Source organism: Planococcus citri, chromosome 4 (assembly GCF_950023065.1).
Source record: "Planococcus citri chromosome 4, ihPlaCitr1.1, whole genome shotgun sequence".
NCBI lineage: Eukaryota > Metazoa > Arthropoda > Insecta > Hemiptera > Pseudococcidae > Planococcus > Planococcus citri.
In genome coordinates, this window is record NC_088680.1 from 35,920,497 (window position 1) to 35,947,183 (window position 26,687).

The 26,687-nt window shown below is 33.5% G+C and overlaps 2 protein-coding genes and 1 long non-coding RNA gene across 3 annotated transcripts; 1 reads left to right on the forward strand and 2 right to left on the reverse strand.

Annotated features, from left to right (window-relative positions):
- Nucleotides 1–2,961: 2,961 nt before the first annotated feature.
- On the reverse strand, nucleotides 2,962–13,142 carry LOC135843993 (fork head domain-containing protein crocodile-like). The gene is made up of 2 exons (XM_065362066.1): nucleotides 12,767–13,142; nucleotides 2,962–8,575 (listed from the first exon to the last, which is right to left on the reverse strand). Exon 2 carries the CDS (start codon nucleotides 8,535–8,537, stop codon nucleotides 7,521–7,523), a length of 1,017 nt encoding a protein of 338 aa, XP_065218138.1. The 5' UTR covers nucleotides 8,538–8,575; nucleotides 12,767–13,142; the 3' UTR covers nucleotides 2,962–7,520.
- A 304-nt stretch (nucleotides 13,143–13,446) lies between these two features.
- LOC135843275 (uncharacterized) lies at nucleotides 13,447–20,424 on the forward strand. The gene is made up of 2 exons (XR_010558291.1): nucleotides 13,447–13,723; nucleotides 18,139–20,424. It is a non-coding gene; the product is annotated as an uncharacterized LOC135843275 (long non-coding RNA).
- Nucleotides 20,410–25,365, reverse strand: LOC135843274 (uncharacterized). Its single transcript, XM_065361094.1, has 2 exons — nucleotides 25,201–25,365; nucleotides 20,410–23,563 (listed from the first exon to the last, which is right to left on the reverse strand). Exon 2 carries the CDS (start codon nucleotides 23,512–23,514, stop codon nucleotides 21,403–21,405), a length of 2,112 nt encoding a protein of 703 aa, XP_065217166.1. The 5' UTR covers nucleotides 23,515–23,563; nucleotides 25,201–25,365; the 3' UTR covers nucleotides 20,410–21,402.
- Nucleotides 25,366–26,687: the final 1,322 nt, after the last annotated feature.

Consider the following 26,687-nt stretch of genomic DNA (forward strand, 5'->3'; position numbering starts at 1 on the left):
ATAAAAACAAAAATTCTACCAACGAAATCGAAAATAAAAAAAAACATAATGGGAAAACAAGAACTAGAAATTTTAAAAATGAAATCGTGAAACGAAAATGAAAAATCCCAAAAAACTAATCGAAACCCCAAAATAAGAAAAACTGTAGAAATTAAAATTGAAAACGTGAATCCTCAAAAATGAAAATGGGAAAAACTCTGAAAATTTGATAGATTTTGAAATGAAAGCCAAAAAAATATCATTCTCTCCAACCTTGAAATGAAAACAAAAAAATTAGGAAACCCCAATTTGAGTGAGTTGACAATTGGTCCATTCATTCTGTAATCTTTGTATGGAGAGAATGTCCCATAGTAAAAAAAACTTCAGGACACGTTTAAAATAAAAATTGAGAAAGCTTGATACAGTACTTCATTGAAAGCAATGCTAACTTCCCCTAGAAAATAATTCTCAATTATCACGAACATCTAATTCATTCTCATCTCCCAAAATAGCCTTCTCGTTATTCGTCTAGGTATGCGTATAAGTAACCGAGGGAAGAACCTAAAATACTCGTATTTAACCAATTACGTATAAAAGATATAGGATACTTAACATCATCTCGTACCTTTCACATTGATACATCACGATTTCATTGGTATACCTAAACGAAGCAGATGAACACACTCGAGATTACACGAGAAGTACCCATAATATAAGTGATAAGTTAATAAGACAAGAAACGGGTGCTATCATTGCTCAGGTATTCCTATCCTACCTACTCATCCATATGTTAGCCGAGCCATCGAGATCGAGTTAACCTAAACAAATATTTATTCAAGCAACATCATTGCTAGTATCTCGTCTCGTCTCATCTCATCTCACTTGGCAGCAAAAAGTTAAACTACAAAACTGGGAGAAATTTAAAAATTGAAACAAACCTAGGAAACTTTTCATATCTCGACGCGAAAACGACGGAAAATGTAAAATTTTCGCAACTGTAAAAGCCAAAGAGCTCCAACTGCGGGTAAATTCGAAAAGATAATACTCATTAATAATTACTAAAGCATTTGATGAAATTTTCTTAGTAAAATGGGGTGCTCGACGAAGCGTACGATATGAGTTTGTGAAATCAAGCAGCTTTTCGATACAAGTTGCCGATTCGCTGTAGGTTATTATCTTATTTTTAGGGGGAAATTTTTTATACCACGAGTTTCCTTAACAATGGAGAAACTTTTTTTTTTTTTCAAATCTGTGAAGTTGAAGCAGAAACTTGTACGGGGAAGCGAGACGTCGGTTGGCAAACTCTGTGAAACAACACATCTGGCGTTTCGTCTATTTTCATCCTCTTGCTTTTTCAAGATTTCGAGACGAGATGCTGAAAATCTTCGTTTTCGCGTAGCTGGGCGATTTTGCGAATATACCGTTAATTAGGTGGCAACCTTTGATAAGGGTATATTTTAGTACAGAAGAGAAACGGGTTGTGATCGTGAGATGATCCGTGTACGAGTTTCTGAATCCCAAGAGAGAGATTAGAATTTCATTACTGTAAGGTTTTAACTCAGGGTAGGGAATACTACGAGATCGATATTTTGAAAGATTTATGGTCTTTGGATGTACGAATAACTTATGGTTTATTTTTTGGCTTTTCGAACTGATGTCTTTTTTTTAGTATTTCATATCAACGATAATTTTTTTTTTTTTTGGTTTTAATAGGTAAAAATTACCTACTCAGGTATGAAATCTTACTTACACGTATATTGCAAAGTAAACGAATCGTGTAAGTAAACATTTAACTAAATTAGATGGTTTAATTTCCAACACAGATATATAAATGGGGAACACAGTACGTTGGCTTTTCGAATACATGTATAGTGAAGTTATTACCATTCTAATGTAAACATATGTAAGAAAAATACCGAGAGCGTGAACGTGCGCGTATGTTTAGATAGTTTACATGTAATCCGGTGCCCTAATCTGCTATCGAGTTAAACATTTAATGGATTTTTTTCTTCTTATTTCGATTAGATATAACAAAGCTAAATGTTTTAATTCGACTATTAAAAAACTTACCTCCTCGATGTAGGTACCGCCGGAGTTGTGGGTAATTATTCGTTTATGTATAGGTAGATATGAATTGAGTGTGGATGAACATCATTTTGTAATTTATTTACAAAATAGTACCCCGGTAGTAAATGGTTTTTAAACTGATGTTTATGTGGTCTGGTGATCGGTTATAAAAATCAATCTGTTTAACCATCATTTCAGCTCAATTTCTGCCAAATTTTCAGATCATTTACCTATTGAAAGATCAGCCTCTTTCACTACAAGTTCTGTTTATAGACTCTTCTATTTTCCTCCCATCACTATGCCACACTCTTAAACCATCATCCTCCCTTCTTGCCCCTTGAATAAATAAATTTCAAAAATGAATATTACCTAACTCACAGGAAATGCTGAAGATTCAATTCATGCATTTCGAAGTTGATCACACATAATCACGCATCACTTTGATTCCTTTACACAGTATTTTCATCATTCCACGAAGTACAAGTAGGTAAATATAAATCCCTCGTCGCCCTCGTCAAGTGAAAAAACATCACAATTTCCTATCTAAATACCTCGCGAATGCGTTTTCCCACCTCAAAGTTACCGTAACGGAAACCGCACACGTATACTAATGACGCAAGCCCACTCATTTTCCATATGTTAGAATATCACCTTTGATGTTATTCCAATAAAATAGCAATGACAGACTTATTGCTCGGTTGACGGTGTCCTTTCAGAAATTCAAAGCGTAAAAGCGGATTCGTATTTAAATAGTAATTAATTACACTCTCGTCTCTCAGCTGTGTGTGATACAATGTAACCAAATGGAAGTGTTTATTTTTATTCGATGATAAGTGAACGTAGGTGAGTTTCTCCCCGCTTAAAAGTACCTACGTTCCTCGAAATGAGTTTTTGAAACACACATTCGTTCAAAGACTAGCATAATTTGTTTATTGCTTTCTGAGTAGAAATCGTCATAAAGGTAGTCGTTGTAATAGTTGGTATATAAAAAAAAATTATATACTTATAATAAAATAACAAACGAGTATACGTAGAGCATATCGAAATGGAATAGGTACATATTGAAGAAAAAAAAAATTATAATTACAACGTAAATAAATACACAATCGGAATGAAGAAGTCGTATAGCGAGATGTCATATTAAGCACCAATTTTTTAAGAATAATAATTACAATGCAATCGAATACATATTTTTAATACAGGGTAGGCGTCCTTCTGTTATACTGGTGAAAATCGTGTTTCCATTTTAACAATTTCCATCGAAAAGTAGAATTTATTTTTATTTCTGACATTTATGCCAATTTATAAGCGATAAAATCGATTAACGAATCAGCATCAAATTATTTGGAACTTGGAACTTGGCCATTAAATATTTGGACGTTACAAATTACAGAAAGTGATGAAATCGAAAGAGTAGGTAAATAAAATAATTATATTACCTAGTACGTTTAACGAGGAATGATTCGCGATTCAATTCGCCTAAATTTAAATTAAGTTTCCAAAAAAATTAGGTATTTTTAAGTAGTAGGTAATAGGTAAATGAATCGAAAATCAGTCGTACAATATTCAATCCGATTTTACATTAAGAAAGACTAGACAGTTGTGAAAAATTTTCCAATTTGGAAAATAATCATCGAAGAAAAATTACAAATACTTAAAGAAATGTCATCGTGATACGACATTTTAAAAATTACTTACATAATCAGATCAGGTGTAAGTAGATATCTTAAAAGAAAAAAAAATGTAATAGGCCAACAAACTTAAAAAAATAATACGATATTTTTACACGCGATAATTTACAAAAATAAATACAATAGGGCTAGGTAATATTTCATTTTGTATAGGTTGGAATCTTCACGTTTGTTTTTTTCGCTCTCATTTTTTTCCAAATTAGAAAACGCGAATTTTTACAGGGCTCATCTTAAAATAAAAAAGGACATTTGAGAAAAAATTAAATTGAAGTTTTTGTCAATTTTCACATATTTCTTTCAACCATCATAAACGTAGGTAGAGGTACTAACTCAGCTTCTGAGTTCTGGTAATAATGGCGGGAAAATTGAAGTGAAGGGTTGAAGACTCGATTACAATTTTCATGAAAAAAATCGGGAAATTTGGTGAGAAATTTGTTGAGTATTTGAGAATGTGTGACTCACAGATAAAAAATATGTAGAAGTGGCCAAAATTACGTACATATCTAATATTGTAGGTACATACATTGAAGCCATTTTTGTTTCTGAAGAAAATGAAAAACTCGTTCGAGACTTTGAAATAACTAAAAAACGATTATTTTTTTTTGGTTGAAAATTTGACGTTTTTCTCTTTTTTTGGTTGGTCAAAAATTTACTCCTGGAATTTCGAGATGATCTGATAATCCTTTTAAACAGACAAGATGGTGCCCAATGAGTACCGGCCGGAGTAATGGGTGCTAAAGTGCATTTTTTGTCTATTTACAGCAATTTGATATTCCTGCAGGGAGTAGAAAACTCGCTGGAGGCTCCAGAATAGCTCGAAGTTGGTTGCTTGCAATTTTGAGGTTTGAACACTCATTGGTTTGTTTTGTTTGGATAAAAAAATATTATTAATGAATAATTTCAAAATTTGCCTCAATGCATTTTTTGTTAACTTTTCACAGCTTCGTCAAAAATCCCCGAAAACATTTGACAATCTTGACTTTTGGTTACTGATGTCTTAGAATATGTTTTTTCAATCAAGCTAAATACATTTATAAACTTTCAATTTTTTCCAAATTCTTTGGTAATACACTTGGTCTACTTACAATTCATTTCAGAGCTCGTATTAACTTTTTGTTACTCAAGTTCTCCCTTCTTTGAAAATAGGAAAAAACATATTCATTTTTTTATCAATTTCCTGCCCGGTATCTACTGCCTTTTCAACACAACGGCCTTGCCTTTCACTTAAATTGCCGGTATCGCTTTCTGCACAAAATATAAAAAAGTCTCACATTTTGTCAAAATTTCCAGATCATCTAAATGTTTCGCTTGAAATTGTCCCTTTTTGGCCAAAAAATCCAAAAAGTCGATTTTTTCAAAATTTTCTCGAAAAATTTCGGAGTTTTGGCTGAAATTGCCCAACAATACAAAGCACCAATTTTTTTCCAATAATTCTCAAAAAATCCTGCTTATTTTTGCTAAAGTTGTGGAAAGTTTTCGCTTATGTTTTTTTAAAAATTCACAAAAATTCTCACATTTTGTCAAAATATCCAACACATTTTTGAAACTCCGCTTTTTCGCAAAAAAATAAATATCAAAAAAGTCTCAATTTTTCAAAAACTCAACAGTTTTGATTTTTGGTGGAAATTGCCGAAGAGTAGGTACCTCCCACTTTTTAATTGACTCTCAAAAAGTCCTGCTTTTTTCTAAAATTTTTCAATTTACGCTGATTCGAAAATCGACAAATTCTCGCTTTTCAGCAAAATTGCTAAAAATTTTCGCTTTTTTGATTAAAATTTGCTGAAAAATAATCTGCTATTTTCTTAAATTATTGTCAAAGTTTCGCTTTCTGGCAACAATGACAAAAAGGCTTGTCTTTTGTCTAAATGGTCAAAAAATCTTGTCATTTGGCAATAATTGCTAAAAAATTGTGGTTTTTTTCAACTGTACCTAAAAATTTCATTTTTATTCAAAAATTGTCCAAAAAGTCTCGTTTTTTTGCCAGAAATTGACAAAAAGGTCCTTCCTTTCGCTGAAATTGTCGAAGTCTCTTTTTTTTTGCCAAATAAGTATTGTCTTTTTTGCTGGAAATCGCCAAAATTTTCACTTTGCTATCAAAAATTTCCAAAAAGTTCCGAATTCTTTGGCAAAAATAGTCTATTGATTTTTTTTGCTCGCGTTTTGTTATGGCGATTTTACTAACAAAATTTTATTTCATGTTTTGAACTTATAGATGTTTCAAATATGGATTTTTTTCAATTTAAAAAAGAGATAGTTTGCCTTCTCTTCGCTCTGGCAAAAAGCGTTCAGAAATTCGTATTTCAAGAGTTGAAAAACCATGTCCTTTTTAAAAAATGTGTTCATTTTTTTGACTCCGTAATTTTAGAATTTGAATGTTGAGTTTTCAAAAATTTCAATTTTAAAAATGAAAAGCAAACAGATCTGAGCTAAGCAAGGGCAAAAGCTTGTTTCGAGAAGTAAGAAACAGTGTTTTTTCAGCTGAAAAGTGTATTTTGTTTGTTTAAACATTTTTTTAAAAATTTGAATGATTGATTTTTTTTTAGTTATTAAAGTTACTTTTTTTTTTTGGAAACCAAATCTGCTGAAAGGTAAATTGCGCCATAAAAATCATCTTTCCAAGCATCATGAAGCATGTACTTTTTGAAGTCTTTCATAATGTTTTGCAGTTTTTTGAGTTTTTTAAAACGATTACTTAATCTTAGAATAGGGAGAGAAAACGAAAAAAATCGAACTATCGAAAAAAGTGATGTAGGTAATTACATAGATAACGAATTGTATGTTTTTGAAGGTGTCAATTTTGATTCTGGAAACCGATTGACCCAAAAATCAAAATAAAGCCTCCAGCATAGCTACAGGAAAGATGGCTGGAACTTATAGATTTTCAGATTCGCTGATTTTCTAATGAAAACTGTGTAGGTACCTTTAAGATCAAAACTGAACCTCCAAATTTCAGATTTATTAGTTGAGTTCTTTTTTGACAAAAAATTAGAATTTTCGCCGCCACTTTTTAACGACCAGAAGTAGGCATGTGAATAAATTATAATATGTATTTCGCGATTGTAATTCATCTCCTTTTCATCGTTAATTATTTATTTTGTGTTCAAAAGAAGGGTGGAAGAGGGTGGGTGAACAAACACATTCTGTGAATAAAAGTAGGAGGAGCAAGCGATAGCATGGGATAATTAATTCAGAGGGTACCTATACCTACTTTTATTCAAGTTTATCACGTGACATTCTCGAGGTGAATAAAAAAATCATAATCTGGATTTTTCAAATTTCTCTCAAAATGTCCTCATCGCCCCGGATTTAGGAAATTTTTGCAAAATTGACGAATATAGTCGTAACGTTGTTGAAGCAAATTAACACCGCCTAATAGTAATCATCTGTTATTACTCTGGAAGAAAATTCTCAAAAATACTTTAGCAGGTGATAAAAATACGAGTAATTAGGAAGAAAAGGTGATAAATCTCGTTTTTATATTTTGACACTCAACACTTGGGGTTTTTAACTCGACTAAGCTGGGCGTTAATCGTTTGATGAATTACAAAAACTTGTATGTTTTAATCAAAAGTGAAGATTCTCCTTTTACTGTTGAAGTTCAATAAAATCACAACGGCTTCAAAAAAAATTCAATCTCTGGTCAAATTAAGTAGGTACTTATTTCTCGAATCTATACTTAATCATTCGAAATCATTTCCAAATATGGCACAAAAAATGATGAACCTCGGGCAAAAAGTTATGGCCAAAAAATGAAGATATTGCTCAAAATATGGGAAAAACTTATCAGTACTTAACTAAACCATCTTGATGTTCTTGATAATACGTTGGTACATTTCTAAATCCAAGCTGGCAATTTGGATTAGTTAGAGTGGAATCATACAAATCAGTATTCGATATAGAGGAATCGTTGGCATACCACATTGGATGCCTATGAGTACTGACTGGTGATCCACTAAGGAATTGATGCTGATTTGTGGACGATATAGGGATCAGATCCTCTGTATTGTATTGCGAACAATGATAAGGATACGTACCAGTATGCCCAGTACGAGGAACATAATTTTGACTTGAGATCACTAAATTGTCCATAGTAAAACCAACATCAGTTATGCTATCTAAGGTTGGTTTCACATCTTGATGATGGTGATGATGATGAAGGTACCTGGAATTGGCACAGCTACTCGTATTAGGCTCCTTTTTCGGCTTCGTTGCGAGTTTCTGTTCGCTGAGTATCTTATCTTCTATTTTCTTCAACTGCACGTGGTGTTGTTGGTGTTGCTGTTGTTGCTGTCGTTTTAGAGCTTCTTCTTTCTCTCGGACTGCGTCTTTTTTCTTGAATCTTTTCCTGCGTCTGAGGTAAGAGCCATTATCGAACATGTTATAAGAGTCTGGATCCAGCGTCCAGTAGCTGCCTTTGCCAGGTTTCTTGTCATCGCGTGGGATCTTGACGAAACATTCGTTTAAGCTGAGATTATGACGTATGGAGTTCTGCCAGCCTTGTTTGTTTTCTCTGTAGTATGGAAATCGTTCCATGATAAATTGGTAGATACCATTGAGGGTGATTTTCTTTTCGGGCGCGTTCTGTATGGCCATCGCTATGAGCGCTATGTACGAGTATGGTGGCTTGACCATGTCTTTGCCGCCATTGGCGTGTAGTTGTTGTTGCGGATACGCGCATCCGTGGTAACTATATCGAGAGTATTGCTCGTATGGGTTGTACCCGGCAGTGGACATACTTCCGGTGTAGGTATTTCCGCTGTGACGATAGTAACTGGCTTGTTCGCCGAAAAGCGTATGCATTATTCGAGGACGTGCAAAAGTACAGGTAAGACCAATACCTAAATGAGGAAAAGTATAATTAGTCTACGTTTTATATGTCAGTGTAGGTTTCGCTGAATTCTTGCAGTATGCCAAAAAGTGATGTTGAAATACGCCCATTTTCTTTCGTATGCACGAAAATTGAGAATATTTTGAGAACAGTTTGCAATTGGCGGATAGTAGACTCTAGGATGGTTCATTTTTTGAAATTTGATGGAGTATTTATCAAAAAATCACGACCAAATGACCCCAACAAGATTTCAAAAAAAAAAATCAAATTATTAGGTTCATGTTTACTCTTTCATTCTCCTCCTCAACCTCTCGATAGAGCTCAAAGCTTACAAAATTAGAAGATTTTCAAATTTTTCGATTCACGATTTAAAATAAAAAATAGAAAGTTCAGGTGGTCTCTCGATAACTGATGTTTTTAATTCTTGCATATCATCGCTTTCAAGTTATTAAAAAAGCTCGAAGTTCATTTTTGTCAGGTTCAGGTATTTTTATTTTAGAATAGGTAGATACTTATCTATGATAATTTTGTGATAAAAATTTATCAGCGATTCTTCGATTACGTTTTTCCCTAAATTTCCAGAAATGTAGCGGGGTTTTCAAAATACGAGGAGGTATCGTTCCTCTGCTTAACACATTTATTTTATTCATTTACTCATTCGCAATTTTGAATTTTTCCAAATCTGGTCCAAAAATTTTATGTTTGAAAATTCGGCAAAATTGGAGAAATGGACTTTGTCTAAAACTTTGGTTGATGATGGATTTTTGCAAGGTGTTTAATTCTGCCTTCGTTTGAAACCCCCTGAAATTTGTTTACCAATTATTGGAGTATCGATCTCTCTTATTGGTATGTTTAACATGTTTTCAACTTTTAGAAAATTTAATAAAATGAGGGGCTTCATGGAAAAAAGGCCTTAGCCACTTTTTTCTATTTTTTTTTATTTTTACAATTCTGAATGTACTTACATATTTAAAATTATTTTTTAAAACAATTCCACCATATTCAATGATATTGAAGTGTTCTTCCATGAAAAAAAAAACGAATTGGAAAATGTTTACTTTTAGAAAAAATGTTCAAGTCCATTTATGAACTTGTAAAAATAAATAAATTGACTAAGGCCGTTTTTCCATGAAGCCCCTCAATTGGAAAAATTCACTTGGGTAGGATCTGGCCAGATTTTGAAGGATCTTAGAATTGTTCAAAAAATGTTTTGTCATGATGGGCTAATACAACCAGTTTTTATCACCAAAAATCGATGGCTCACAAGGAACAATTTTCACATCACAACTATGTGGAGTTTTCGATTTTCAAAAATTTAATTTAAGAATTTTCAAATTCAGAAAAAATTCAATAAAAAATTGATATTTTTGTAAATTTTTGACAAATAAAGTTTTTACGTTTTTGGATTTGGAGAAATTTCATAGGCGATATAATGAGATGAAGCATCACATTTCAATGTAAAAATTTATTGAAGAGTTAACAAATTTTCAAAATCGAATCTTGAAAATAAGTTCAGTAGCAGAGTTGAGCAACGAGTTTTGAAAAAACTCCAATTTAGAACTCAGTCAGATTTTGCAATTTTTCATTTCTTCTAAGAATGATTGTAAAAATACATCGAATAGGCGGCCATTTTTTGGGAAATTTAGTCAAACTGCTTTCAGCCTCTTTCAACTCTTTTCCAAATTTTTTCATTTTTTGATCAGTTGGGTACTGAAGTTTGAACTCGACCCTTTAGGCAACGCCCCAGAATCATGCAGTGATATTAGGTTGATGATATTTGAAAAAAAAATTCAATTCAAGTCATTAGGTAAGTACTCTCTTTGGAAACAGCGTTACCAGATTGGGCGATTTGTTTTTGAAATTGTCATAATTACCCAAAAAATGCCTTTGGAGCGTCAGGTGGCCACTGGCCAGTTATAGGTGATTCAAGATTTTTGTCTTTCGATCATAACTTTCGTGAAAAATTCTGCTCTTGCTGTGTTAGGGCTGTACCTAGCCTTTTTTTTATTGGTTCAAAAAAATATCTGCGCTCAAATTGCCACTAAATGTGACCCAATTTTCTCAATATTTTCAAATAAAAATGACTTTAAAATCCAAATTTTAAACATTGTTTGAAAAATGCACTTGAAATTACCCAACAGGAGTCGCAAAGTTGTGGTTTTGGCAATCTTGGGCAATTGAAAAATTGGTTCGAAAAATTTCAGTTTAGAATTTTAAAATTCAGAATAAGTATATGTATTTGGTGAAAAACTGAAATTTTTGGTAAAAAATTGTGTTTCTGAATTTGGAAACTTTTTCATTTTTGATCAGGTAAATAAAAATTTGTGTAGAGAGAAGAAATGCAAAAATTTTGAAAATTTGCTGGAATTTCATTTTGGAATTTGACGAAGAAAATGAGATGCAAGTATCGAATTTCAATAAATAAAAATTTGAAAATCACCTAATCTTCAAAAACAAATTCCAAAAATAATTCATAAAATAATGCGACTAAAAATTAAAATTTATGTATTCTCCTAATACAAAATCAGTACTCTTCTGCAAAATTATTTTTTTCTGTTCGAAAACTTTTATACTGTGAGTGTAGAAATGCTAAAAGTTTTTATATTCAAAAATTCCAAAATTAAAATTTTTCAAGATCAAGAAGCTTCACAACATTAATTAACCTTTTTTCATTCAAATTTTGACGTGATGTGAAAATTTTTCTTCGGGAACAATCGAAGATGCTATAGAAATAGAAATCAAATGTTGTGTTTCAAAGCATTAAAAATTAGTAGTTCCTACATCTCTGGGCATACCTACCTACCTACTTATATCTATTTCGAATTTATTTTCAAACTCATTCGCTCTTTTTTAGATGGTTCTTCAGAAGTACGAGGTGCCATCGCCATAGAATCCGGCCTGTATCTATTTAGCCATCTTTTGTTGGGGGGGGGGCATAAGTATTGGTATATACTTACGTGCTAGGAATATAGCGAAGAACTATTTCAAGAAAGTGAGGGGTAGAGATCAAAGTTAACCAACTCCTCATCTAATGCTGGTCTTGATAGAGAGGGGGGATTTGGGTGAGATTCCTCCGGATTTTTTGAAAAAAAAATTTGATGGTAAAAAGTGGGAATTTTCCCAGCATTTTTGAGCTTTTGTTTTACTGAGATAGATGCCGATTACAAACCATGTTTAGCTTGTTCTAAAATTGTGGAAACAAACTTGGAAATTCTTTAAAATTTTGTGTCTTTACTTCACTTGGGTACATATAACTTCATTTTTTAAATCTTTTTTTTAAGAGGAAGAGGCCTTTTTCTCTTCTCAAGTTCATCTTTAAAATTTCTGTCACTGAAGTCCTTCCTCTTTAAAAATTAAGTAAATAAGTGACATATTTTTTTGGTCTCTGTTCTTCGAGAAGCTTGATGCTGCCCCCTCCCCCCACCCAAAAAAATGAGACTGCAACATTTTTTGGTTTGGACCCAATTATCCCCCTCCTAGGAAAAATCCTGGCACCGGTACTGGACGCATCTGAGAATTCCCAAATATATTATTAAACATTTTTATAATGCAATTTAAGAATTTTCAAGTTAATTTTGATTGAAAATTATTCACCGATGACTAGGGGGACAAAGCCCTCCTGACAAATTGGGAAAGTTTGAAAATAAATTGAAGATTTCACTATTTCAGACAGTTGAAAATTTTCATCTTATCACACATTAAAATGAATAACTCTTCTATCGATGCAACTCATTCTCAGGAAGGCTCTTGTCCCCCATGTCATTGATGAATAATTTTAATAGGAATTGAGCTCTTCAGAATGAGTTACATCGACAAAAGAGTTTAATATTTATTTTCAAAAAGAGTTAGTTCGACCCTGACTCATTTTTCGTTCGAAATTTCAGCTACTGAAGTTCATCCTTTCCTTATATAATAACATTACCTGTAAGTATAAGAAAGACTTTGGAAATTTCCTAAAAATCGAAAAATCAACTCGAGTAGCCCAAATTTGGGGATTTTTTCTCAAGATCCTCTTTCGACCTGCCCCAGTTTTCCTTGAATCAGACATACCCACGTCAAGGGGCTCCCTCGTAAGTATGTAATGCTCAAACATTACGATTTCCGAATTTGTACAATTTTCGTTAGATTTTGCTACCTGAAAAGGGCGCATTTGGCATTTCGGCATACTGCAGGAATTCGCTGTGACATATTGTATACTTACAAATTCAACAGTTAACACCACCGAGCGTTGAAAAAAGTACCTAACGAAAACACGACGACGACGAAGACGCGACCAAAAAAAGGGAGGTGATTTTTCGTCATTTTTTTCGCTCTCTTTCGCGTTCTCGTTTTTGGTACCAAAAACACGATAATCTCCCCGCGCACTATCCGCCGAACCTATTAACCGGTGCTGATAGGCTTTAAAATCCGGAAGAACGAAACATTATCACAATATTTAGAATGGAAACATCGATGAAAGGAAACCGCGCACCAAATTCCCGATAAAAAGCGAACATCTTATTATGACACACAACACAGGTCGTTTACACAAAGATTAAGTAAAAACAAACCGGGGACCGAATGTGTTCTGAAACAACAGAAACGGTGGCCGTTTTCGAATTAGCGCGCTAACCTAACGTCAACAAATAAACCGAAAGCGCGTGCGAAGGGATCCGGGTGCATGGTTAACCCACAACACCACCTTTTTTGACGACGAAAAATCTAAAATACCATCGTCTCATTGGTGCATTTCCAACACGCCTGACGGTAATGATTGGCCAACCGCGAACAGCTGTGCGGCAGCTAAGGCTCGAAAACGCCCAATTTCAAGTGCCCTTGTCAGAATTTCCGAAACGAAACCGGGCGATACGGGTTCCCATTCATTATACCCGACCGCGAACAATACCGTAGTACGCAGCTATGGACAGAAAAAAGAAGCAGAGAGGAAAAAAGAGCCGAAGAAATAAGAACTTATCGAGGTGTCAAAACGAAATTGAGCTCTCGTTCGTCGCCCCGGGGTTAAAACAACAAAACGCCACCGCGATTAGGCGGTTATGAAAATTAAAAGTTTCGGATCAGTCGTTCTCAAAATGCGGACCTTGTTTCTTATTATTCGTGTAATTTTCTCGTATCGTATGTTTCAACTATAGAGACAGTTTCAACTCTGCCTACGTTAAAGGTAAGTTAGTATTTTTTGCAAGGTACTTGCTGTGCGATTTTTCGGGCTTTTCGTGAAAATATCTGCCTACTTATACTTGAGAGTAAATTGCGACGCGATGATAATTTAAATTTAAAAATTATAGATTCGTGCCTGGTTTTGTGTAAACATTTTGTATTGATTGGCAATCGTTGCTTTTTAAGTTTGTTGTACCTTACTTACTTATTCGATTTCGTTTTTTTTCTCAAATTTTTCATTCGTCGTGGGGTAGTTTTCTTTTATTCGGCGTTTTCATTCGATTTTCATTGTGTGAATCTTCGTTTCAAACGTTGATCTGCGTTTATTATCTGCCTTTTGTGCAAATTAGTCGATTGAAAATATCTTTAGACTTGAGAGAAGTGAAATCAAGCCACACCCTGAAAGAAAGTTTGTTTCGATATTAATATTAAAGGTCGAGCAAAGAGACCTTTTTCAACTTCATTTTTTGATTCCTTTCGAAAGAGAGTCGAAAAGACTGTTGAATGGACGTTTTTTTCTCAGTAGGCTTTAAACTCCTTTTCCATATTCATATTTTTACATTAGATCATTACGAAAGCAAGTAGGACTGCTCAAACTTTTGGCGCCTTTCACAAGAGGTTGCACTGAGAATTACGTTGTGATATTTGAAAAAAATTTAATTCAAATCATTACTCACTTAGGGAATAAAGCATACCCTCAATTTCCTCAAAAATATTAGGTAGGTACATACTTATGTTGATTCCAAAATAAATTTATAAAGACGTAGCCGGAAACGAACGGTCTAGTTGATGTATGTAAATTGGCTATAAAACATCACCTAAAAATTTTCACAACTTCTTCCTAAATTTTTTCAAGACTCGAAATGAAAAAATTCAAACGCAACTTTAAATTCTCCTTTTTTTGAAAACATTCGTAGCTCTCAATGAAAATTTTCACAGCACAAGAAAATTGGAATGCATAAGATGGTGATCGGATATCATTTGGTTTTCGATTTCCAGAAGTTTCATTTCAGTCGCTGACTGGCTCTATTGGGAGCCCCTGGTGGATGCACCAAATGGGGCTCTCAAAATTTCGTCCCTTTTCCCTTAAGAATCTTTCTCATTCTGATTTTTTCTCTGGTTCGGATACTTGAATGCAAGTTGTACACTTGATTTTCGTTTTTGTTTTTTTATTTAATTTCGCAAAAATTAGTCTACCTGACTGGAACAAAACTAGAGGGTTTTTGAGGGGGGAGAGGGAGGGGGCTCAAAATTTGCCATGAGAATCGCCGAATGACATGACGAGTTTTCAACGTGAAATGAAAGATGAAAGGACAATTTTGCCAATTGATACATCTTAATTTGCATGCATTTAGGCTTATTACATAAAAAATTGTTGTTTCCCCTTTTGAATTTATAAAAGCTTCAAAAATGGATTTTTTTTGGTTTAGAAAAGAGATAGAAATTGATCCGAGCAAAGCGAGGGCAAAAGATTTTAAAAATTTGTATTTCAAGGACTAAATACTTACTTATATAGTTCATATTTCGAGAATGAAAAACGCAATGTTTTTTAAAGAACTTTTTTAGGTTCAAATTTTAGAATTTGAATGATGGGTTTTTAAAAATGTCAATTTCGAAAATGAAAAGCAAGCAGGCCCAAGTGGAGTGAGAGCAAAAGCTATTTTCTATAGAATTGGAAAAATAATGTTTTTTACAGTTGAAAAGTGGTTTACCTTAAAATTTGAATATCTAATAAAATTTTATAAAATTTTGATCTCAATTTGAAAAAAAAACAAGATCCAAGCGAATCGAAGCGAGGGCAAAAATGTCAAAAATTTGTATTTTGAGAGAAAAAAAACAATGTTTTTTGTGATGAGTTTATTTTATTGACAACACAATTTTAGAATCTGAATGTACTTAATTAAAAATTCCGATTCCGGAATCTTGGCTCAGGGGCCCCTTGGTGTCTCGAGCCTCTTGACGATCGCCAGGTAACATCATAGGCTAGTCCATCCTTGTTTTATTTTATGGAATTTTGAAACTCGGAGAAAAGTAATTTAGTTGGATATTAACTGAATTTTTGACCAAAAACTGTTCCTGAATTGAAAAAATTTCCATTTCTGATTGAATTTCTGTAGGAAGCAATAGCGTAAAAATCTTGAAAATTTATTGAAATTTGAAGGAGGAAATGAGATATATGTAAGCATCTCATTTCAATCTGAAAATTTGGAAATAAATTTTCAAAGTCGAATTCCAAAAATGAATCACAAAAGCAATTTAAAATTTAAATTCTTGTATTTTCCATACAAGCTTAGTAGTCTCCCAAAAAAGAATTTTTTCTATTGAAAAATTTTGATGTTGCGTAGAAATACTTATTAGGTATTATAAGTTTATAATTCAACGGAATGTCAAAAATTCCGAAATGTAAAATTTTCAAAATCAAGAATCTTTAGGATATTTTACCTGGTTTTAGGTATTCCAATTTTTTTGTTATGCGAAAATTTTTCCTTGTAAGCTTGAAAGCTGTGTTTTGGGACATTGAAGTTTCATTTTCGAAGCCTTTAAACTTCCTTAGTGTGTTAATATAAAGGGCCAAGTAGTGCTGATACAAGTGACATAAACTGAACCAAATAAATAAAATTGATTGATTGATTTTGAATTTATTTTCAAATTCTATCAAACTTTTTTGTTCAGAGTTACGAGGGTCAATGGAATTTGTGAATACATAGATAATTTTTAAAAATTGTGCAAAAGAGTTGAAAAAGAATTAAACTCTTTGAAAAAAGCCGTCAATTCAGAGTGCAGCTCTTTTTTGAAAAGTCGAGTTCTGAAAGAGTTGAGTTAAAATTCTATTCAAAACGAGTTGATTCGACTGAAGAATTGATTCATTTTAAAAACGAGTTTACTCAACCCTGAATGTAAGGGAGCCTCTCCAAAAAGCTCTGATTGAAACTAACACCAAAAGATACGGGACTAAATGAGTAACACAATTGAAAATCACTCCAAAAATAATCGAAAAAAGAGAAAAGTGAAACTATCCACCTCAAACCCTCATTTTAAATTTTTTAGGTAGGAAAACAATTTGACAATGAATCAAAAAGAATTGTTATGGAATTTGAGGAAGGTAAGTATGTAGAAAAGAATTATACTTATCTACCTGTAAAATTTTCGATTTAAAAATTTACTGAAGAAAATTATTGACCCTATGAAAACGTTTCTACGAATTTTAAAATGTTGCTAGGTACATTTCAACAAGAGTTCATTTCGATCATTAAAATAATTTTTGCTCGGAAAAATCAATTTTTGAACTTTTTATTCAATTTATTTTGTTTTATTTTTTGGGACAACTATGTTCTTGAAACCAAAGACATTATACTCGTTTTGAGTCTGAAGAACAAAGAAAATCACGCTTTAGTTGAAGAAGTTAATGTTTATGGTTGAAAATTGCTAGTACCTACCTGTATTAATTTGTATACCTAGGTACCTACCTACATTATGATTACGATTTCTAATAATTTTGCGGACTCAACGAAAGGAAATTAACCCAGCCTCACCTTTTTTGAACAACTCGATCTGCAATTTAGTTTCTATAACCCCTCAGATTTCCAAAACTTGAAAATGCACAAAAATGTCATCACACAACCCCTTCAAAAGTGATGAAAATGCCTAAAACTCCTATTCGTCTACATACAACACAAAAAAATTCCAACACCGTGACAATCAAACCGCACCGAAATATTTCACACGTCACTTCACATCACAAACTTTCCACTCGATCAAAACATATCCCCTCGAAACAGACATTTTCGAAACTGGTTACCCTACGAAAAGTACGGCGATGGAAATAAAATTGAAAACTTGAAAGAAAGTAGATATCCCACTTATCGAGTGGGCGCGTGTACAATAGGAAAGAAAAACACTTGAAAATCCCTTCTTATACGAATGAAAACCGCATATTCGAGAGAATTTTACCGCGACATACACCGCCACCGTCGTCGTCATGATAATTCGACGAATGATGAAAAGTACCTACGCGTGTATTACAAAATCATCGCCCTAGTTAGAAGGTAGACTCTTGACAGGGTCGGATGAGGCGTTTTGTTGAATGAATTCGACGTTTATTTTTTGACCATCTGGATGTCTCTTGCTTGTATGTATTTCTCTCTCTTCCTCCGTAGGTAGTCATTTTCATAGCATTGAAACGATTTGTGAAATGAATAGGGATTGATACAATATTATGATTTAAGTGGCATTATGGTATTATTTGTATGAAATGGCTTTATTAAGTTTGAGGAAAAATAACTTTCATTTACAAATGAATATTTTTTATCATTTTTTGCTACATCGAAAAATGTTTTCTCTGCAAAAAAGCCAATACCTAGATTAAATAATGTTGCATAAATTTTCGTACAAACTGAAAAAGTGATTTTTTTTTTACAGACACACCTACGTTCCAACTTTGGAAGCACTGCAAAACTTCAATGAATTTCACTCAAGGGGTACAATCGTAAGCTTAAAATTATGTACATGGCAATATTCCCCCACCCCTCTCATAGCTTTTGGAGCCATGGAAATTTAGGAAGTATTCCAAGCATTGCAATGGTATCCAACCTTAACAGAAAATAGCAGTTTGACATTCGTATTATATGTACCAGGTAATAATTGAGAAAAATGGCCAAAATTTATCAAATTTTTTAAATTCTTTGAAATTGGCTATAATGGCCGAAAAATTAGCACCAGAGTATTTCAAAATATTTCCGCAATTTCTGAAATGATAACTTCCGATGTTTTAGTAAAATTTATGCAAAACATTTGAGAAGGAAACATTTTTCAAAATACGAATTTCCCTGAAAAAATACGATTTGCAAATTTTTGATTATCTCAGTACATAGAACCATAATACAGGTTTTGGATTTTTATGTCATCTGCCTAGGTCTACGTAGGACTTGAAATATTATTTTTTGGAACTGGTCAATTTTTCTCAAAACAGTCTGGGTAAGACTTGAAGCGAAAAAACCACGATTTTTCAAAAAATGCTCTTCTTTGAGGATCCATATCTTTCCTCAGGGGACACCTTCTGATCTAAAATTTTTCCTCAATGACTTTCAACTCAAAATGAATGTCTCCAAGTCAAAATCCTCCGACATTTTTTTTCGTGTTCACCTTAATAAATGCGTTAGGGAGAAAAATATTTGCTTTTTTTGGGGGCGATTTTGAAATGTACCTATTGTTTAAAACTAAGTACCTATTATTGAACTTTTTTTTTGATTTTTTAAAATAATGAGTATTTGGATTGTGAGTCGAAATTTACTCTTCAGGTTTCAAGGAGGTGAAAAGACCATGGAAAGTCTAGAAAAAAATCGCATGATTTTAATACAAGAATGAATCATGAAACAGAACCGAAAAGTATTTTTTCGTAATACATTTTCTCCCGATTTATATTGTTTTAAAATTTTTGAACTTTTTAGTTTGAAGTTTCTGTTGTAGAAATTGAAGATCGATCAAATATCGCTGAAGAATTGATCAATGCCGAAAATATAACAGTCAATGTGTCGCGATATATTACAGAATATTTTTTTCGCTGGAATGATAGTACGAGAGGTAGCTGAAATGATACATACCAATGTTACCATCAGGGAAACGATGTAGGTACCTAGCAAAAACAGCATCAATACCATAGGTACTGATCAGATTATTCAACAGAGCAGACAGTATCTAGCGCATTTTTTGGTCTTTGCTGCAAGTTTTTTTTTTTCAAAAGACGATCAAATTATAGGCATTAGTAGAAAGGAAATTCATCTGACTGTTTCATCTGTTTAGTGCCATTTTTATTCAAACGGTTTTTTTGTTTTTTTTTTTTGGTAAATTTTTTTTCTGAAAGTTTCCAATTTCCGGAAAGAAAAAATTCAAAAAAAAAACTAGAAAGATGAAGAATTTTTTCAACTGTTCGAAGGTTTTATTTCGAGGGAAAATTTCGTGATGAATCAATAAAAGGCCAGAATAAGAAATACTAACAACCATTCTTCCGTTGTAGATGATTTACTTAGCCAAAAAGATGTGTATAATTTGGTATTTTTTTCATCGTTTTTTTTGACACCCATAAAGAACAAACGCAAATGCAGAGGCTCCAATTATTTTCAAATAAAAATTATGAATAACATTTCGCGTGATTTGGAAATTGTCCCATAGTAAGTATTCCATCACATGTTGATATGGAAGCAGTTTTTCATACAATCAGTTGTTCCAGCGCAAGCACGACCAGTCACCAAAATATAATTGAAAAAATGGACTGCAGTGAATTTTCTGACGTCAAGAGTCACTTGAATTATCTACTATTTTTCTCTTCAAACAAAGTGTTGTACATACGTATAATTTACAAAATTATTTATTATTATTTTCAATATTTTACATGATTACAGTGACGTACAGTTTATTAATCAGCGTTGATAAAAAAAAAAAAAATGGTCAAGTTTATGAAAACACAAATAATCATACCTAATGAATACTTAGTTCAACATACGAGTTTATATTTGCAAAATGATTGAATGCACAAAGTGTAAGAATACCTTGATGGTACATATGCTGAAAAATACATACTATCACATTGAGATGCTCAATTAACTTAAACTATGTACTTACTTGGAGTTTATAACGATAAGTACAACATATGAACACATTTGTTTTAAGGTTACATTTTATATACAATAAATATTTTGCACCACCGTATTTGATGGGAAAATAAGTAGGTACATTACTACATACCTATAAAAGATCAATTCTAAATTAGTTAACAAAGTACCAAAGTGTACCAATATTTTCACAATTTTTGCTTAAAATTATATATGTACATAGGGTGTACTGTTTCATAAGTGACCTATCTACTCCCATTTGGAAATAGACAACTCATGCTGAGCATAAGTAGGATGTTTGCCTAGATTCTTGATTGAAGGGGTCGAGTAGGTACATTACATCTATTTCTCTATCATTATCTTGAATAATGAAAATGTTATACGAGTTGAGCTGAGCATAAGTAGGATGTTTGCCTAGATTCTTGATTGAAGGGGTCGGGTAGGTACATTACATCTATTTCTCTATCGTTATTTTGAATAATGAAAATGTTATGCAAGTTATTGATACGTACAGTCTAATAATTATTTAAAAAACATTTTCAAAAGATGTGTGCAATTCAGTGGCGTAGACAGATCGTTTTTTTGGGGTGGGTACAATTTTTTTTGTCTTCAGTAAAAAAATAAAAAAATCAAGAACGGTTCAAAAAATGGAAGGGTCATGAAAACACTCAGGCCCACCCTTGACTAATTATAGGATCACAAAACCCACAATTTTTTCATACTCGTATATGAGATTTTGGTATTCATTTTTCTGGTTGCTCAAAACGTAAGCTACTGAAAACAACAAAAATTTCATTTTTGAAAATATTATGGACGTGGTTCTACATCTAAGCTTTTGACATACAGTTTTCGAGTAGCGCAATCTTGAAATAATGTTCCACTTTCTAATGGGAGTATAAGGGAGCCTCTCAATTCAAAAGGTAGGCGAACATATCTACTTGTACTCAGCATGGGTTGCCTAGTAATCAGATGAGAGGAAGTATAGTACCTACCTAAATATGAATTTTGAAAAAAATGATCGAAAAGGTCAACATTTGTAGAAGGCAAATCCCCACTTCTCCCCCTCTCCTCGCACTTAATTACTTTTGTGGAAAAATTTATGTTTCCAATTATCGACTCTATAAGCCAAAGGCGACAGGTTCGCTGCAGAATGCTTCCGTCGATGAATTTTTTCCCTATCTCCATCATAAAACCATTCTAAAATTGTCGTCAATAGGTCGCTTTCGATGCCGAACGCTTCTTTAATCTCTTCGATGCTGCTGAAAGAATCGATCTTGCTATGCTTGTAATTTCTGATCGCAGACCACGTGACAAAATACCATTTTAAAAAGGAATTCACTTTAACGAAATCGTAATTTTGGTTTTTCTTGCGATGGCGAAAAAAACTATCTTTGTAGGCTAAATCGACGCATCTACGCAGCATTTTGATGAATATCTCGTCTATGTTTAGAGAATCCTTCCATTTGGCGATTTTGTTAGCGTCGCTGTTAAAACACCAGTTCACAAATTCTTTCCAATTAGCTTCGTTGAAATTGTAGCACAATCCAAAGACTAGACTCCTGCCACAATTGTAGATCAGATCGTCCTTGGTTATACTCGATTGGTCTTGTGATAAGAACACGTCGATGAACTGACGCACTTGGTAGAGCTGTCCGTCGACAAGCAGTTTTTGATAATGCTCTAGCATAGGGTTCGACCGTATCATATCCTTTCTGAAACTTGTCGCTTGATCCTCGTCGTAACAGTCGTCGACGAATCGATCCAATCGACACCATTTTTCCAAATCATTTAGGTCCAAAATACAGACTGCGTTCATTTGTACCCTGGTTAGGAGATCTTTCTGTATGCGATACTTTCGATTTCGATCGACTTGGCAAAATGTTAAAAAATCTTCGACGTCTTCGAAATATCCCTCTTTGAAAGAGAGCTTGTTGTATTTCTCCAAGAACTCGACGTCTTCGGAGAGACGCGTTTTGATTCGATCCACTTCCAAGGTATCTTTGACACACATAGCGAACAATTCCTCCAGGTACTTGGGTGGTATGTTGAAGATGATCGTGTTTTGATGATCGTTCCATAATTTGGCTCTGGATTCCTCTGTGGTAGCTGCCAAAACTGCTAATAAGAATCTAGCGTCTCGATACGTCACCCTCAGCAAACTGTCTTCTTCGAACAATACGTTCAATACATCGTTGATGAAATTATGAACGATATAGCGCTTCAGATTATACTGAGATGAGCTCCACGTGTCATGAAGCAAAGTGCCCACGTGTCGGTTTATATCGGTTTTTACTCGTAGACCAATTTCTTTATCGTCAATTACCTGCTTGATCAAACTGTTGAATTGAAAGACAGTCGCGAATTGTCCGAAAAAACGCCAAAGCTGTAGAGCGAACGTCGAATACCGAGACTTTTTGGCGAAAGTGATGTAAATGGTTACTCCTTGTTTCATGATCACTTGCCTTTGTTGTTCGACCGATAAATGAGGTAAAACATGCAACGCGAACATAGGATCTTGTTCGATCAACTCGATCGCTTGTGCGATTTGTTCAACAACTTCTAACTCGTTCAAAAAATGCAAGGTGGCGGTCCAGTTCCGGGAACATTTCGAATAAGAAGCGAAGATACGTTTGAAGCAGACGTGTTTGCAGTGCTCTTCTTTATTCATACGATTATTCCAATAATGTATGATTGGTTTTATGGTAGCATTGAGAAGACCTTTAGTCCGACCGCACCATACCAAGGCCCATTGACGTTTCACATCTTCCTCCAAACAATACACGCAAGCTATACGAAATTTTTCCATATCGTTCAACAGCTCGTTCTGTAGCAGCTTTTTGGCCGTGGCTACGTAATTAATGGCGCCACTTTGATAGCATACGATGTGATTGAAACAACGTAAAACAGCCCAGCCTAGATCTGAATCGAAAAATATCCGCTCCGAGTGATAATCCATCCACATTTTTAGCTCTTTGCCCAGGGCTGGGATGTAAGGATCGAGAAAGAACTCGATCCATGTTGAAACTGCGATCATCTCTTTGGTACTGAACCAAACCGAGGGTAGACCGTCGCTCGAACATAAATCTGTGAATTTGTGACGCCATAACATTAACGCCATTCTCAACGAACTTATCTCTCTTAATGACGTAGGCGATTCTTGGTAAATCAAACGGTTTTCTGAAGTCATATTGAGGTGACTTTGATTAACAGATGCGACAAAACCGACGATGAATATTCTGAAAGCAGAAACATATGGTTAATGTAGCGTACCTATCAATTAAAATCGCGAAAAACATGTGTTTTTGATTTTTTTTTTTTTTAGATAGGTACCTACCTACTTATCAAACGAGCTAAACATCACGTATCGAAATAGAATTTTGTCCAAAAATAGCAACGTTGGTGACTTTTTTTAGGTACTCAATAATTCGCTAAAACTCATCAAGTTTCCTGGTTATTTGATTTGACATGTCGTGTGTGGTTATTAAAGCCCCCCTCCCCCGCCCCTCAAAAACAACTTTGAGAGACGAAGTTGAAATCTACGAAGCTGCTAGATTTTTATTACGAATTTGAAAGGTAAGTGAATTTATGAGTACTAACGAGTTTTGATTTTATTTCTCGTGTTCACTAATTAGGAAGGTACCTACCAATTCAACTGACAGCGATTTTTTTTTACCGGACTATGCTAGATCGATAGAGAATGTAAAAATACATCACCAGCCAAAAGTTTGGATGCTGAAGTCGATATTAATAGGATTTTTGTTGAATTTTTATGTAAAGATCGAAAGTGCCAAGAAATGTGAAAGAAATCAAAATTTCGCCAAATTGATCTGAGAAGGTGAAATTAGGTATGCATTCTATTCTTTACCCCCTCTCTTCCCCAATCAATTAGAAACGGTTTCGAAACGTTTTGAACGGTTTCGGAGTCTTCAGCAGATATTTGAAAATTTAAATTTTCACCAAGTTTCACCCGATGAGTTTGAAAAATCAAACTTTACTTTCTATCCTAATGTCAACTTGTTGATTCGATTGGAGGTAATTTTATTAAGCTGCTCTAAGATTTGTTTAAACGTGCTATAGATGATTTGAATAATTTATATGGCACTTTGTGAAAATCTAAAATTTCCAAAACATGACTGGATACTTCAGAACGGTTTAAAATTACTTCCAATCAACTCAACGTGTTGAAATTATGTTATGAAGTGAATTTCAGCTTTTCAACTTCATTGGGTAGATTTGAGGAATTTCGACTTCCAAAAAATCTGCTGAAAACTCCAAAACAGCTGAAAACGGTTCGAAACTGTTTCGATCGATTCAAAGAGTCAAAAATAGAGGTACCTACCAGATTATAGCGTTCTAGATCAATTTCGCAAAATTTAGACTTTTTTGCATTTTTTTTGCCCAAATTTGGCTTTAAAAATTGACCAAAAATCGAAAAATGCATTTGAGAAAGTGAAATGTTGGCTGGTGATGTATTTAAGCGTGTTGTTTCGATCTAACGTAGATCGAAATTTCCTTCATGGGCCAAGAGAAAAAACCTGCTAAAAAAAAGTCGAAAAACATTCTTGAGTTCCCAAAATGTATAAAATTTTTAAGGTTTGAGAAAAGTTTTCAATTTGAATGTGAGTTTTGTCCAGTGCTAGAGGGATCATTATGACTCAAAAATCTCACATTTTTATCTCGTATTTCTGAGGCAATTTCACTGCAACTTTTTCCTAAATTGTATCAAAATTTGGAAAACTTACAAATTCAAAAAAAAAAATGAATTGAGAATTATACATTTTTCATCATGGAAGAAAATATGCACTTCGAAGTCTTGAAATAGCTGTACTTGACTTAATAATAATAAATACGATATGCCCATATTTCTACATACCTCTCGGAATAGCTTCCGTTCAATTTCTCTGCTCCCAGTGAGGGGTTAAAACTCCAGCTGGGGTTCAATTCTTCATCCAAATAACTCGAACTTTGAAATTTCAACTTGATTGAACTTTGATTAATTCAACGTGAGCACTTAACGTGACATTTATTCATTGGGGAAAACAACTATAACTGCTAATTTTTCTACTAAAACAATTTGCGCAATGATCGTAATCAAATAAAATATCGTCACTGAGATTTCCTGTAGGATGGTACGTTACCTCATTATATATCGAATTATTCATCATTTACGACGTTGAATTTTTTTAAAATTAAAGAGATATGGTATAAAACGGACAGGATTGCTCACCATTTGCGTCAAAGGAATGACGATGACATTTAATATCGTACCAAATTATATGAGGTTCGTGCGTAATCAACTCTTTTATAGTGAATCTTTCTAGTGCAGGGTATTTTTAAAATGCTTTATTTTTGTGTGTAACTGTAGTGTAGATCGTGGAATTTTTTTCCTTCAAATTACCTATTGAACATTCCTGGAAATTTACATAATTTGGAAAAAAATTGGAAATTTTATAAAAATGTATGAACATTTTCTCACCAGACTACGCATTACGATTTTTACTTTGTCAAAAATTATTTGAAAATGATAATTTTTGTGTTTTTTCAAATTTTTTAAATTCTAGAATTCGTGATAAAATATCAATTTAGGAGGACATCACACGACCACTCAAACTCAACAATGGTCTTCAAAGCAATTTTTACTTAATTCCTTCTTACTTTCTAATTTCTGATAAACGTGGAAAACTTCAGTCTCATATGGTTTTTTATGGTAATTTAAGAAGTCTGAGTGAGGAAAAAAGGTTGAAGGGGTCGTATCTTGAAAATGAGCAATTGAGCACGCATTCGAATTTAGTAGTACCTATTGATGAATTCATGAACGATGCGTCATATATAGATAAGTACAATTTTTTTGCGTTTCTTGCATTTTTTGGGAATTCGGAGGAGGAGGTGGGTTAGAGAGGTTGTATCTCAACAATTACTGGATATTCGAACTTGGTGATGCAAAAACATTACAAAGGATGTGTTACACAACTCAATCAATTTTTTTTTCAATTTTGTTCAAAATTTGGGAGCCCATCATCATTATACCCTGAGGGTTCCAGAATCCTAGAACGGAAACGATACTCGATGGTTATAGGTATAGGTACTCATAAAAGTATCTTTGTTGTGTTTTTTCAGATTTTTTGATTGGGTCTTAAGATCTTTTTTATCACGATCAAAGTCAAGCTTTATATGAGAAAACTCCACTTTCAACTTTTGAAAATTCTCGAAGAAAGTTTCGACCAAACTCCTTTGAATATTTTTTGTGGTGGCCCTAAAACATTGAAGGTAAGGATTAGTGTTTAGGAATCACAGACCCTCAAAGTTGAGAGAAATGAGTATTTTCATTGAAAATTGTCAAAATAGGAAATGATGAACCCC